The sequence below is a fragment of the Sarcophilus harrisii genome, chromosome 1, assembly GCF_902635505.1.
Source record: "Sarcophilus harrisii chromosome 1, mSarHar1.11, whole genome shotgun sequence".
In the NCBI taxonomy this organism is placed as follows: domain Eukaryota; kingdom Metazoa; phylum Chordata; class Mammalia; order Dasyuromorphia; family Dasyuridae; genus Sarcophilus; species Sarcophilus harrisii.
Window position 1 is genome coordinate 606,261,258 of NC_045426.1, and position 16,779 is coordinate 606,278,036.

A 16,779-nucleotide genomic window follows, 5' to 3' on the forward strand; every position below is an offset into this window, starting at 1 on the left:
GCGATCATCTAGCATGATTACAAAGATGACAAAGATTACCCTCTCAATTACAGAGAATAAGAAGGGTTTCACCAAGAATAGGACATGCTAGACTAATCTCATTTCCTTTTGTAGCAAAATAGCTAAATTATAGCTAATGGAAATTTACATAGATTTTACATGGGATTTTTATTTTTTACATAGATTTTAATAGAGATTTTATTAAAACTTTTCATACATTTCTTGTGGGGGAAATGAAGAAATGTGGAATAGTCTATAATACAATCAAAGCAATAGAAACTGGTTGGATGGCCAGTTTTAAAGAGTAGTTGTTGTTATGAGTCAGAACTTGAAACAAAGGATTCTTAGAAGATACTATTGATAAGACAATAGTTACCTAATTTAGCATGGTTCAGTGTGATTGATTTAATCCTATAAGGAGATGTTATGGGCCAGAACTTGAAACAAGGTACAAAGTGGAATTGAGGAGACAGTGGTTAAATCTAGTTTAGCATTGATTTTAGTTTAGCATTGATACTGGATGGATAGCTGACATACTAGATGACAGAGTCAGGATACCAAAAAAATATGGACAGATCTGAGCCTTAAGCTAAATCTAATAAGATGAAATTCATTTAGGTGTAAATGTTAATGACTGGCACATGGGTACCAAAAAAATCAATTCCACAAGAAAAGATGGAAGAAACATGATAAAAGGATAATTCTGAAAACAATTTAAAGGTTTTAGTGAAATGCAAGCTCAATATGATTCAGCATTGTGATTCAGCAGGCAAAAAACACATTCAGTCTTGGACTGCATTAAGACATAGCACAAATAGGAAAGTGATAGTCCTATTGAACTTTACTCTCATTGAACTGGGTACATGATTTCCACAGTCAAGAAGGACATTGACAAAGTAGAGAATGTTCAGCAAAAATAAACAAGAATAGAGAAGAGCCTTTAGTATATAAGGATTAATTGAAGGCACTGTACATCTTTATCTTGAAAAAGAATTCTGGGATAGGTATAGGGGTAGAGAAAGAAACATGATACCTGTCTATGTGGAGCAGTTTATTTTGCAAGCATTCAGAAAACAGAATCAATAGCAATAGATAAAAGAAGCCAATTTAGACTTAATTTTAGGAAAAATTTCCCAATAATTAGAGCTTTAAAAAAATGAAATAGGTTTCCTTCAGAAGTGGTGGATTCCCAATCACTACTTGTAGAATATGGAGCTTTCTTTGTGATATTGGTGAAAATTCTTTGGATTCCAGGTGCAGGACAGTGTTTTAGATGGCACCAAAATTTAGGATTCAGTCAACTGTGTAAAAAAATTGCAGAAAACTTCTGAAAGATTAAGGATGGAGAAAAAAACCATCAGATTTAGGAATTAAGAGATGGTTGGTTACCACTAAGTAAGCATTTTTTTTTTAACTGAAATTGCGAAGGGTTGAGAAATGAGGGGGTAGAGAAGAAGCAGAAGCAGTGAAAGTAGATGACACATTCTTGAAGACTGCAGTGAAAGGGAATAGAGATAGAAAATAATAGCTTGAGAAAATGCCAGGTTTGGAAATGGGAGATAAAAAGGAAAGATTAAAGATTGTGTGTAAGAGAGAGAAAGGAAAACAGACAGACAGAGTCAGAGAGAGAAAGAGAGAAGGGGGGATAGGGGAGGAGAGAGAGAGAGAGAGAGAGAGAGAGAGAGAGAGAGAGAAACATGGAATTGGCCTTAGCAAAAAGAGCCACCTTTTCCTCAGAGGCTAGAGTAAAGGAGAGGATCAGTGCTGTTATAGAGAAGTTTTGATTTATGGAATAGGGAGATGAGGGAACTTGAAACAGACAGCTCTTTTCCCCCCCCAAAAGCAGAAATTGAGTTCTTTTGCTGAAATAATAGTGGATGAGAGTGGCATTGTAACCTTACCTAGGAGTTTTTGTATAGTTTTTGGGTGATGGATAATCAAAGAAGCATTAAAAAATTGCCCAGCAGCAGTGAGAGCCAGCTTGAGATCAAATAATATGAATTTGTAGAGGACACCATCAAAAGAGCTGTATAACTTCCTACAGACTGTTCTAAAGAGAATTTAGATAGGTGGATAACCCAGATTTGGGTGTTCCAATATGTGAAAAGCCACAAGACAAGGGAGCTGGTCAATTGAAACATCCTACATCTGGGTTATCCAATGTGTGAAAAGCCACAAGACAAGGGAGCTGGTCAATGTAAATATCATGGGGTGATAAAAGGAAAGAATGCCATAAATGAAAAATAGATGGCCTGACCAACCTGTGGGGAAGGCCTGAATAGGACATTATTACCAGACAGCCATCCTCGGCCTTGCCTAGGTTGGGTGGATGGGAAATTGTATGATATCTGTGAACTTCTGTTCTTTTCACATCTGCAGGTACTATCTGCATCTCACCATCTCACCTGTTGACTTGTACAACCCTCATTTTGCTGACTGCAAAGTATCACATAACCCAAAGGGAAGAGCCTAATCATCATGCATTCCAGACCATAGAGACTTCTCTTTCATAAGATTAGATTTTCAGTCATTAGGCAGGTTCCCCATACGGTAGAGCTTTCAGAACTTTGAAGTAGAAAATCTCCTACCTTACTCAAAGAAGAAAGGCCCCCTTGATAGAGCCCAAGTCTGGAAAGTCTGGGCTCTTTAAGTGGAACTGCCTCTATGACACTGTTTCTCTTGGGTAAGTGTTTTTTAATCTCTCAGTGCCAGTTTCTTTAGCTGTTAGATGGGGAAAAGAAGATTTATCATTTGACTCCTTCACAGGTGTGATATTTAAACAGAATTAATGACATGAACTTCTTGGAAAAGTGCTGTGTATGTAGAAAAGATATCAATCTTCTTATTGATGAGTATGTAGTTTGAGGCCTCAGGCACTAACTGTTCTTTGTTTAGTTAGAAAAGAAAACCCCTTAGGAAAGAGATGGGATGGAAGCAAAAATTAGTATAATTATAAATAGTGTGAAATGAAAGGAAGTGATGATGACTTTGGGATCTCCCTAATTGGACCCTGTGCTTATCTCTAAAGATTAAAAAGTACCAACTGTGCATATTAATAATGTGTCTTTTAAAGATACCACCTGCATATAGATATATATGCATATTATCTATAAATGTATGTATGAACACACACCTTTGCTTTCATGTGTATATATATATATATATATATATATATATATATATATACACACACACACACATCTATGTATATTACACTGAACACTGATTGTCCTGGTATAGTTTTAAATAGACACATTTCTTGTCTCCTAGAAATTTTATTGAAAGTAAGCATTGGCTTAGATAAATGTAGAATTCAATTCATTTTGAAATAAATTCAGCATTTATTGACCTCCTACTAATTAGGTGCTACACACTGTGCTGGACACTAGGAATACAACACCAAAATGAAACAGATCCTGCCTCCATGTGGCTTACACTCTACTGACAGTATTCCTTCAAACTGCTTTAATTATGTGTATTATGTGAAATACCTGTTTGGTTCCTGATATTTCCTAACTTCTTAGCTTCATTAGAGAGAGTTGGTATTCATAAAATGTTTTCTACTCTTTAATCAGCTAAAGCCTAAAGCAGAAGAACAGGTTCTACTTTCATTTAACACAGATACAAAATATTATTCCTGGAAATAGTTCTTGATGAGGAATACAGTAGATGTTGCATAAAACCTTGGGCAAAGAGACTGGGCCCAAGTTTTTATTGATATTTAGCATATCTTGGGTAAGTAAACTTCCTTGACTGAGTGAGATCTTCATTTTCTCTGAAACTTGTAGTCATAAAGAGCTGTCTAGAGCTCTACTTCTAAAACTGAGTCACAAGCCCAGATGGGGTCATTGAATGTGGGGATCGTGAAATTGTGATTTATTATTGGTAAAGATTTTATTTGGATATCTGTTGTATATACTAGTATACCAGGAGTCACATAACTGAGACACCAGACTCATGGCTTAGTGCTTATTGTCATGGCTTGGTTTTTCCAAATGACCTCAGGAAACTGCAATGTCCAGGTTTTCTAATTCAGAAGATATAGATGTGAGCTGTTAAACTACATATGAAGTCAACAACAGCTGTAAGTTAAAGTGTTCTTATCCAATCCAAGCAATACCATACAAATCCTACAGATCACACTTTGAACCTGTTATTGGGCGTTATTTTTTAATTATCGTATTCACTTTGGTTGAGATTTATGATGCTTTAAAAAAAAGAACATATTCTTTCACTCCCCTTTTGCGTCCTCATTTCTGCCAGCTACAATCTGTAGTAATTGGGGGACAGTAATTATTTCTATTTTTTTAATTATATGAATTTATAGTAGATATTATGAATTTGAAAACTTTTATATCTTTGGTATTAGTATGGATATTCTTTCCAGTGGTAGAAATCATATCCATCAGTGCCTTTTAATGATCTTTACCAATATTTTTTTCTTGATACTACCTAAGATTTCACCTAATGTAGCAGAAGCTTTCCCCTGGATTTTTTTTTTTTTAATATTTCAAAGGCAGAATTCTTCATACTGTCTAGTGTTTTTCTTCTATTCCTTATTCTTGCAATGTGAAAAAACCACTTGCTTTTATGACTATACCTGTCATTTCCTTTCTTTTGCTTAACTTATTGTTGATAACGCTTTAGGGTACTTAAAACCATAATATGTCCTTCCATTGTTCTTTGGGCCTACTATAAATCTGATTCTTTTGTAATTCTAGTACTTTGAAAGAATACTAGAGTTAAAGATACATGTATCTTGGCATTAAAAGCACTACTTGGTTTACAAATGCAACTCAGCCAGTTCCTCTCCTGTTCAATTCTTAGCCAAGCACAAGTGGACAATGGATATCTCATGAGATGTTCATTAAATTTCACATTATGATCTAGCCAATGTGTAGTTTTTATCCACTTTGTAAATGGCTTGCCTGATTTCTTTTAAATGAATATGATTTTATGAAGGAGAATTAGTAATTTTTCAGGGTTTGATGTAGTCATCATATTGTTTTCCCATAGAAGCATTTGGAATATCTTATAATTAATCAAGAATCCTACTAAATAGAATATCCTTCATGTCACTGGTGAACATGCTCATTGCTGTAGTTGTTTTCAAATGTTTCAGCCACATCCAACTCTTTATGACTCCATTTGGGCTTTTCTTGGCATAGACACTGCAGTGATTTGCCATTTCCTTCAACTCATTTTACAGATGAGGAGCTGAGGCAAACAGGATTAAGTGACTTGTCCAGAGTCACATAGTATCTGGACATACTAGATAAGAATATTACTATTTTATATCTTGATTGATACTGAAACTGAACAAAGTATCTATATGATCACACCCTCCATAGCATCTTGTAAGATTTTAACATATATGAGGGAGACATTGTTTTCAAGAATGTTTTAAGGTTACATCTGTTCCACTGAGTCAGATGCTTTTAAATGAAAAATAAAGACATAGTGGGATCTTTTATTCTTTATATCTGTCAGTTGTATGACTTTGAAAATGTGATCTCCTTTAAGAAAAAGACTTGTAAAAGATTGTTTCCTTTTCATATCTTCATTAAGAATGCCTTTAATGTGTTAACATACGTTAACAGGGTCTTATACAGATTTTATAGAGATGAGAAAATAGGTATAAGAGTTATTAGTTATCATTATTTTTCATGAAGATTTTTTAATTCAGAGTTCTGTCTGTGATGTTTTTCATTTTTTTTTGGAATATTCCTTTCTTTGAAATATCCCCCATATCTGTCATTGAATACCTTTAGAATGTTTTGCTGCCAGCATGGTTTCCTTTTTTATGTCCTTTTTCCTAGACCACTATCATCTTCTTATATGTGGATAGTTAGAAGATTCCAAAAGAGGTACCTCTGCCATTGTGGTTGATGAGCATAGATTATTATAGAAACCACAACAACACATATGTGATATTTCTGGCCTTTTTCTTTTTCTTTTAACCAATGATGTCATGATGATCAACTTTAGTTGGATCTCACTCTATTTTCTGTTCAATTGCTTTTCTTCATTTCTCCCTGTTTGAAAAGTAAGTTTTTACTCTAAATTGGAGTTGTCCTTGACTATCTAGTGTCATCGTATCCAAGAGATTTTTTTTTTATGGTGAGGGTGATTTCTAGATTCCTATTTTTTCCATTGGTTAAATTTCTTTGGGAAATGAAGAATTACCTTTTGTCTGGAGCATTTTGACTAGCTGCCTGAGAATAAAAAAGAGAAGACTCCATATGTATTTCATATTTAAATGTCTTAATCACTGGAATAAAAAATGGGATAATAATAGAAATGCTTGTGCCTGAGCTTTTCATTGATTGGCCTTTGTCTTATGTTCCTTTTGTAACCTTGAAAGCTTTTAACACAATGTGGAACATTTTTTTTGGTCAAATAATTAGTAAATACTTAATAATAACAATAGCTAGCATTTATAGCATTGCTATAAGGTTCACAAAATGCTTTATAATTATTATTTTATTTTATCCTCACAACATCACAAGGAGACAAGAGGAATTATTATACCCATTTTCCAAATTAAGGTATTGACTCAAAGGGAGGTCATACATGTAGTCATTTATCAAAGCTAGATTTGTACTCAGGACTTCCTGACTCTAGGTCCAGCACTTTATCTACTATACCACCCAGCTGCTTATTAAATGATTATTGTTATTAATATGGGCCTGTATTGTAATTAGTACTCTACCTAACACTTCTTTTCAAATATAAACTTCAACTTCAATATAAAATTCTTCAATAGGGCTCAGAAAATTAACCCCAGAACCAGTACTCTTTCCATTTTCTTCTTTTTTATTCATTCCTCATACATTCTGAGTAAATAGTTATACATTTTTGATTTGTCAACTTGAAAAATATAAAGACAGCAGACATATGACTAGACAACAAGAGTTCCTTTGAAAAAAAATCAGAGGATCTTGGCGAACAGCAAATTCATAAGAATTCAAAGGTGTAACATGACAGACAAAAAACCTAATAGCTTCCCAAGCTACAATATAAATAGAATCATCCTATTGAGAATGAGGAACTTTGCTTCACTTTCCCCTGTTCGAATTGAATCCAGAGTATTCAATTATAGGTGCTACATTTTGGGAAGGATCTGTGAGAGAACTCCTAGAAGCACAAATTGCAATTTATCTCTAATTTAGTTGCTAATTTTTAAAGAGTTTCCTAAGACCTTTACTTAGTATCAGAGAGTTTTCTTGATACATGCTCTACATTCTATCAACTTTGTCATACTCAAAATCTAAATAGTCTTGTTATTGTTGATTTTTTTTTTTTTTTGAGAATAGCTTTCGACAAATTAAATCACTTGACTTTTCTCAACCTCAGCTTCCTCATGTACAAAATGGAGGTAATAATAATATTTTCCCTTCTAAGATGATTGTAAAGATCAAATAAGAAAATATATAAAACATTTTGGTGCTATATAGAAATGCTACCTATTATTCATTGAGTGTTTGGAGCCATAGCTAACCTATGAGGATGATCTTTTGGAGGGTAACTTATACCTTCTTACAAAATACCCTTTGAGGCCACTCTCAGAAATAGATCCTAGGTTTGGAGGAACACAGAATGGCAGGGTTTATTTTTTCCTTACCTTTTCCCCAGATGGTCTAATTTTTTTGATTTCTCTGTCCAGATAGAATTAAAAATCATGGTGATTTTTGATCATGAGCTATCTAAAAAAAGTATATCTAAAAATATACAGTATGGATTTTGTTGGTTCAATCCAAGTCTTCTCTTATAACTGTAGTTATCACCAGAATCACCTTTTTTTTTAAAATATTTCCTGATTGCTGTTGACTTTCATTACATATCTCCATAGTAAATAGAAATTAAGTGACTTGCCTTGTGATACACAGTTAATACATATTTGGGGTCAAATTTGAATCCAGGGCTTCCTGACTTTAGGCCCAGCACTCTAACTCTCAGCTTCCTTATAAGTCTAGGTGCTTAATAAATGTTTATTAAACATTTGTTGGTGTTGTCATCACTTACTGTTTTTTTTCTCCCTGCTTGGAGTTCTAGCACTTACATTCTGAAACTTGGAAATATGCCAGGATCTTGTGATGAGAAGAATTCCCAAATTTCCCTATAGTGGAGATTAGTATGCAGTATAATATTAAAAGAAATTCAGGATTTTTAAAATCCTAGAACTTGTTTTTTTTAAAGTTGGTCTAATATCTCACAGTTAATTTCCAAATATCATATTTATTAGTTTCCCATTCAAAAATTTATACAAGAGACCATAGGAGCAGAGGATAGATCTAGAAGGAGCCAGAAAGACTCTATACATTCTTATTGTATAGATGAGAAAACTGAGGCCCAAGGGGGTTAAATGACCAAGGTCACACAGATATTAGGGAACAAAGATAGGATTTGAACCCAAGTCCTGAGACCCCCATTGTATCCTTATTTATCCTCTTTATTCCTCACACATTCTAAGTAGATAATTATACATTTCTAATTTGTTAACAAATTAGAATTCATGTGTCATGGATCCCTGACAGACATTATGTCTAAGAATTAATGCATAACCGTCTGCCAGCCTGAATATTTTTTCAATCAATTAGGCAGTGTTCCTGTCACTGTATTAATTAAAAAAGAGCTTTAGGACTGATTTAGCAGCAATCTAATTATTCTTATTTCTATTGCATGTCTGTTTATTCTTGTTTCAGATTTATATTTACAGGAATGAATTTCCCTGAAAAACTAAAAGCATAGGCAGTTTATCCTTTTACTTGTTTCAAAGATGATTTCCTAGGATGAACCCTTCCTTCCTAAAAGTACTAAATAGGGCCTAGACCCAGTCCCACATGATCATTTTTTGCGGGGCCCTGATTAGCTCAGAGTAAATGTAAATGCCAATTGTTTCTGTTTTGGCTAGAAATCCCAAGGATCTTAACTTCCCAAATTGGATTTTTTCTTAACTAGGTAAAAGAGGTCGTTCTATTCCCTATTTCTTACCTAGCCTTAATCACACATTGCCTCAGTCAAACTGAGAGGCCTTTTAAAGACTTTAACATATAAAGACCAAGGTCTCCCATTGTATCTAAGACCATCACCAGTTGTCTGATCTGTGTCTAGCCACTGGAACTAGATGGCTCTGACAGGAATGTGAGACAGGTGCACAGTCCTCTCTCACTGAAATCCAAGTTATTTGTATGTCATGGCACCCTCTCCCTGATGTCATGGTCATCTTTAAGAACGAAGGACAAAAAACAATCTTTGTGAGGAATAGGAGTTGTCCCAATGAGGATCCAACTAGAAATGGCCAATTTGACAACATAGTTCTTTTCTTTTTTGTCTCCTCTCCTACTCTACCCTCCCCTCTCTTCTTTCCTCCTCTTCTTTCCCTCCTCTCCCCTCTCCTTCTTAGAGATATAAAGATATGGAAGTATGCAGGTGACTTTTATGAATTTTTATCTTTTACTGGAGTACAATGCTGAGATGCCAGCGGTAGGGATGCAGTAGAGTGGGGAGGCCTTTGAGGATCATATATCTAGAGCTAAAAGGGACCATCTAATTCAATCTTCCACTTCTCTCAGTTTACAGATGAGGAAACTGAATTTTAGGAATATGTAGTTACTTGACTAAAGTCACATAGGTAATGTAGGAATTTGGATCTCTAGTTCAAGAGGCAGTGTTCCACTTAATTCTCATACCTCTGCATTGCTAATGAATTCTCCATCCCCTCTGGCATCTTTCAGTGTAGTGAACTACTTGTGAGGTAACTCCCTATTCCCTAGTGCTTTGAATATTTTAGCTAAATCCTTGGGAGTTGCTTGAGGCAATACAGATTAAATGACTTATCCAAGATCACTCAGCTAACGTGTATTGGAGGCAGGATTTTAATTCTAGTCTTTCAGACTTGAATTGCACTCTTCCTTGCTTTCTTGCTGAATTAAAAAGATGCTTTAAAAATTGTTGAGTTGAATGTGCTTTATTGTGTTATCTCCAGAGCACTTAAAACAAAATCTTCGGGGCGGCTTTAGATGTGAAGGGTCAAGGATAGACAGGATCCTTTGTTCTTGCCAGTTTGCATATCCCTGAATATAAAAATTAAATTCAATTAACATTCACTAAGTTTTTGTTGTGTGCAAAGGGATATGTTAGGCACTGAAGGAGATTCAAGGATTGAGTATATGACCATCTTCCAGCAAATGTTAATTCCCTACTGGATACATAGACAGTCTGCTGAGGGGAGGAAAGGGTGGTACCAAGTAGATAAGGTCACTGGCCTGATGGAGTTTACATTCTACTAGGGGGATAAATACATGCAGAGAATGAGGCTACCTAATATTAGGCACTAAATGAAATTACTACTTTATATATTCTTGTTGAACGACTTTAGAGGTTTGTAAAACAAAGTGGTATGTGGTGTCTGAGGGGAAAGATCAATAATGACTGGGAAAATCAAGGAAGTCTTTATAAAAGAGATGGCAGTTAAGTTGATATGTAAAAATAGTTAGGGATTTGAGAAGTGAAGATATGGATACAGAATTCTCATGCATTGTAAACATTGTAAACAAAAGTATGGAGAGAAAAACCTGCACATGATGGCTAAAGTGTGGGATGCATATAAGAGAATAATATGAAGCAAGGATGTTAAGTTATTGGTAGTTCCAGATTTCTGTTTTTGTTTGTTTTTTGTTTTTTAAATTTTTTTATTATAGCTTTTTATTTACAAGTTATATGCATAGGTAATTTTACAGCATTGACAAATGCCAAACCTTTTGTTCTAATTTTTCCCCTCCTTCCCCCATCCTCTCCCCCCTATGGCAGGTTGACCAATACATGTTAAGTATGTTAAAGCATATATGTCCTAAGAGTTATTTTGCTGTACAAAAAGAATCGGAGTTTGAAATAGTGTACTATTAGCCTGTGAAGGAAATCAAAAAATGCAGGCGGACAAAAATAGAGGGATTGGGAATTCTATGTAATGGTTCATAGTCATCTCCCAGAGCTCTTTCACTGGGTGTCTGGTTCAGTTCATTACTGCTCTATTGAAACTGATTTGGTTCATCTCATTACTGAAGATGGCCACTTTTATCAGAATTGATCATCATATAGTTTTGTTCTTGAAGTATATAATGATCTTCTGGTCCTGCTCATTTCACTCAGCATCAATTCGTGTAAGTCTTTCCAGGCCTTTCTGAAATCCTCCTGTTGCTCATTTCTTACCGAACAATAATATTCCATAATATTCATATATCACGATTTATTCAACCATTCTCCAATTGATGGGCATCCACTCAGTTTCCAGTTTCTGGCCAGGTAGTTCCAGATTTCAAAGGGCTTCAAATGCAAGGAAGTAATGTTTGAACTTTATTTGGTAGGCATTGAGCAGCTAGAGAAAGTTTTTGAGCAGAGGCATGAATTATGATCATTTTTATGCAAAGAAAGATTATTCTACCAATAATATTTAAGGAGAGATTGGAGACAGAGAAACAGGGAGAGAAATGGAGAGAAAAGGGGGGAGACAAAGACAGAAAGAGAGAGAGAGAGAGAGAGAGGAAAAAGGGAAGGGAAAAAGGAAGAAGAAAGGAGGAGGAGGGGAGAGGGACAGAGAGCAGTGATGAGAAAACCTTTTAGGAGTCTTCAGGAATAATGCAGGTGGGTTAGAATGATGGCCTATGTTAGAATAGTAGCAGTGACAGTCAAGAAGATGGGATATTTGAGAGAGCTGTAGCAAAGATAGAACTGATGGAGTTTGATAACAAATGGATATGAGAGGTGAGAGAGAAGGAGGGATCCAAAAGAGCTCCAAAGTCCTAAATATAGAAAATGGGTTAAACAATAATACTATAGACTAGTGATGTAAGAAAGAGAAGTAAATGAGAGGATAAAAATGATTATAGATGACATTTATATAACTCATCAAAGTTTGCAAAGCACTTTGGTGGGGAGAGGGGAAGGAATAAACATTTATATGGGGCCATTAAATAATATTTCAAGGCACTGTTGTGCTTTACAAATATTATTTCATTTGAAATTTATAACAATCCTGCCAAGTAGGTGCTGTTATTTCCCCTGTTTTGCATTTATGGAAACTGCGGCAAGCAGAGGTTAAGTAACTTATCAAAGATCATATATCTAATAAGTGTCTGAGGTTGGATTTGACCTCAGGTCTTGCTGAGTCCAGGTCCAATCCTCTGTCCTCTGTGCCACCTAACTGCCCAGTTTGCTCCTTGCTGAAGATTATATACCATCAATTTTATTACCTATGGTTGCAGCCCTCCAGGAGAAGGAGCCTCTCCAGGAGAATCACCTTCTAGAGGAGTCCATTTCACTGTTCTAGTTCTAGTTCTAGTTATTGGACTGTTGTTCCTGATATCAAGCCCACATTTGACTCTTTTAGCTTCTATTCATTGCTGCTGGTTTTGTTCTCAGAGGCCCAACTGGACAAATTACATCTGTTCTCCACATATCAGCCCTTCCAACTTATTGTGTCCTCCCAGTTCTTCTCTTCTGGAGACTAACTATACCCAGTTCCTTCACATTGTTCCTATGTAATATGGACTTAGTACTCTTCACTATACCCTCATTGCCTTCCTGTGAAGGTTCTTCTTGAACTCTAGTGTCCATAAATAAGCACAGTTGTCCAAACATAGTCTGACCAGTTTAGAGAATAGAGGGATGACAGTTTCCTTTCCCCTTTAAGCTTTGCCTCTTTTAATAAAGTCCAAAATCTCAATAACTTCAAGGCTGGTTGTATTATTCCTTAGGGTTACATTGAACTGGAGAGACAATTAGGTGGTACAATTGAAAGAACTCTGGGTCTTGGAGTCAGGAAGACCTGAGGTAGACTGCAACCTCATTTACTCGCTTATTGTGACTGTAGGCAAATCACTTAATCTCTTTACCTCAGTTTCCTTAACTATAAAATTAGGATGATAATAATAATGCCTACTAAGTTGGTTTGCTGTGTAAATTAATTGAAATAATATTTGTAAAGTGCTTGGCACGTAATAGATGCCAATGAATACTATATAAATGCTAGCATGTATTATTATTGTTATTATTAATCAAAGATGCCTGAAGTTTTAAATCTGAATGGCTGGTGCAATGGTGGGGGGTGGGGGGATGACTGTAGAAACAGAAGGCTTTTGTTATTTTTGTTTTCCAATCATTTTCAATACACCCAATTTTCTATGACCCTGTTTGTCCAGGGTCACACAGCTGTAAGTTTCTGAGGCTAGATTTGAACTCAGAAAGATGAGTTTTCCTGATTTCATATCCAGCACTCTATCCAAAGAGGACCTAGGTTCAAATCCTGTCTTTGATATTTGTTGTCCATGGAACCTTGAACTTTAACTTCCCTAGAGTTCAGTTTCCTCATCTGTAAAATGAAAAAGTCAGACATGACTGACTAGCTATGGAGTTATGAACCCTATCAATGCCATCCCTAGAAAGATATGACTTTAGGGTTTCCAGGACATATCCCTCCCTTTCAATTCAATTCAACTGAAGAAGTATTTACTAATAAATATAAATTGGTTTTGGTGGCTGGTAGACAGAGTAATGTCAACTAAAAAAAAATCAGGAAAGGCCTCTCTTGTAAGAGGTGGTACTTGAGCGGAGGCTTAAGAACATGGGATTGCAGGTGAGGAGGACATTTTTGGCTCAGGAGGCAGCCTGTGCAATGACATGCATATTGGCAATGGAATGATATATATTGAGAATAGCAAATAGTTCATCTTGGCAGAAGCATAGTGAACAAAGAGAGTGATGTGAAATCATCTATCAAAAGATAGCATAGATCAAAAGATCTATTCAAAAGATAGATAGATAGATAGGAACTTTTCAACAATGAGAGAATTAAGGCCAGTTCCAAAAATCTTGTGAAGAAGAGAGCCATCTATACCAGAGGGAGGACTGTGGGAACTGAATGTGGATCACTACATAGCATTTTCATTCTTTTTGTTATTGTTTGCTTGCATTTTATTTTCTTCCTCATTTATTTTCCTTTTTTATCTGTTTTTTCTTGTGCAGCAAGATAATTGTATAAATATACATATATTCGATTTAACATATATTTTAATATGTTTAACATATATTGGATTACTTGCCATTTAGGGGAGGAGGTGGGGGAAAAGGAGAAATTTGGAATACAAGGTTTTGCAAGAGTCAGTATTGACCCTTGAAATGTGGGTTGGATCTAGATTAAGAAAACTTTTTTTTTATTAAAGCTTTTTTTTTTCAAGACATAAGCATGAATAATTTTTCAACATTGGCTCTTGCAAAACCTTGTGTTCCAAATTCTGCCCCCCCCTCCCCTTCCCTAGATGGCAAGTAGTCAATATATGTTAGACATGGCAGAAATATATGTTAAATACATATTTATACAATTATCTTGCTACACAAGAAAAATCGACTCATACAGAAAAAAAAAAAAGGAAGAAAATAAAATGCAACCAAACAACAACAAAAAAAGTGAAAATGTTACATAGTGAACCACAATTGGTTCCCACCGTTCTCTCTCTGAATGTAGATGGCTCTCTTCATCACAAGAGCATTGAAACTGGTCTGAATCATCTCATTGTTGAAGAGAGCCATGTCCACCAGAATTGATTGTCATATAGGCTTCTTGTTGCCAAGTACAATGATCTCCTGGTTCTGCTCATTTCACTTAGCATCAGTTCATGTAAGTTTCTTCAAGCCCTCTCTGAAATCATCCTGCTGATCATTTCCTACAGAACAATAATATTCCATAATATTTATATACCATAACTTATTCAGCCATTCTTCAAATGATGGGCATCCACTCAGTTTCCAGTTTCTTGGCCATTACAAAAAAGGGCTGCCACAAACGTTTGCACATGTGAGTCCCTTTCCCTCCTTTAAGATCTCTTTGCGATATAAGGCCAATAGAAACACTGCTGCATCAAAGGGTATGCATAGTTTGATAACCTTTTGAGCATAGTTCCAAATTGCTTTCCAGAATGGTTGGATCTGTTTACAATTCCACCAACAATATATCAGTGTCCCACTTTTCCCAAATCTCTTCCAACATTCATTATTTTTTCCTGTCATCTTAGCCAATCTGAGAGGTGTATAGTAGTATCTAAGAGTTGTCTTAATTTGCATTTCTATGATCAATAATGATTTAGAACACCTTTTCATGGGACTAGAAATGGTTTCAATTTCTTAAGAAAACTTTAAATACAGAAATAAGTAGTTTTTTATTTTATCCTAAAATCACTAGGAAGCCACTAAAGTTACTTGAACAGTAGAGTGACATAGTCAGATCTGTATTTTAAAGAATATCATTTGAGATCTGTGTGGAATATAGATTAGAGAAGGGAGATCAGTCAGGAGACTATTGTAATAATCATTTGAGAGGTAATGTGACCTTGAACCAGGGTGGTGCTCTGAGAATGGAGAAGGACCTGAATATAAAGGGTGTATTAAAAACTTGGCAAATATTTCACATGAGGGTAAGGGAGAATCAAGAGTTGACAACTTTGGGGTTGTAAATCTGGGCAAACCACAAAGATGTGGTACATATCACAGAAGGAGGTAAATTGGAAGAAGAAGAAGACCACAAAGGGGAGGCAGGTTTAAAAGAAAAAATAATAATTTCACTTACAGATATATTGTTTTTGAAATATCTAAAAGTCATCACCTAGAAGACAGTTGCTGGTGGAGGATTGAATCTCAATAGAGAAATGAGATTTGACTATGGACGTATGGGTGTCACCTTCCCAGAGATGGGAGTATCATCCCAATCTCATATTTGGATTAATTGAACAATTTAAAAAATATTACTGTTTATCTCCAAAATTCAATTATGAAATGATATTTTTTTTTCACAGACTCAGGCTACATGAAGAAAAAGTGATTAAAGATCGAAGACATCACCTCAAGACGTATCCAAATTGCTTTGTGGCCAAAGAGCTAATTGACTGGCTGATTGATCGAAAAGAAGCTTCTGATAGAGAGACAGCTATTAAACTAATGCAAAAATTGGCAGATCGGGGTATTATTCATCATGGTGAGTCAGATTTTAATATTTTAGTTGAAGAAATTTTAAATCATCAGATTGTTTTGAGTGGAGATACGTTTAGAAGATAATGTGTTAGAAGCTTCTCTTTCAGACTATTCCCTTGACATGGCTTTTCAGTTTTTGAGTCTCCTTAATTCTCCTTACAGAGGAAATAAAAATAAGGGAAGTGATTTGTTGTTCTCTCTAACTTTTTAGATTTCCTGTTTTAAAAGCTTATACAATGTGCCATTATTTATTCCAGAGATTATTATAAATGCACAAATACCTTGGGGCAGTTAATTGGAGAAAGAGATAGAGCACCAGGCTTGGAGACAATCAGAAAGTCTCCTATTCTGAGTTTGAATTTGGCTCCAGAAATTTGCTAGCTATATGACTTTGGGCAAGTAACTTAACTCTGCCTCAGTTCCTCATTTGTAAAATGAGCTGAAGAAGGAAAATAGCAAACCATTCTAGTATCTCTGCCAAGAAACTCTAAATAGAGTCAAAAAGATTTGGATTATTCAACAACAACAACTACAACAAAAATTATTCAACAACTGTGATATCTTAGACATATCTGTAGTTATCACTTCATAAATGTACATCGAATTGAACATAATTACACCAAATATACACATACAGCTCTGAATTAAACAGGTCTTTTTTTCAAGTATTAATTTTATTAGTCTTTGTTTTTCTCCCTAGACAATTCATTTTTTGCCTTAATTATTCAGTTTCATGCTGAATGCTGTCCAGACAACTGT

General features: G+C 35.2%; 1 protein-coding gene across 1 annotated transcript in view; it reads left to right on the top strand.

The window, feature by feature from the left end:
• The window catches only part of DEPTOR (DEP domain containing MTOR interacting protein), a 169,186-nt gene that overhangs the window by 53,480 nt on the left and 98,927 nt on the right, over nucleotides 1-16,779 (top strand). The window contains exon 2 of the mRNA XM_003760351.4: nucleotides 15,846-16,024. Within this exon, the coding sequence (XP_003760399.1) occupies nucleotides 15,846-16,024 (179 nt within the window). The remainder of the gene's footprint in view (nucleotides 1-15,845; nucleotides 16,025-16,779) is intronic.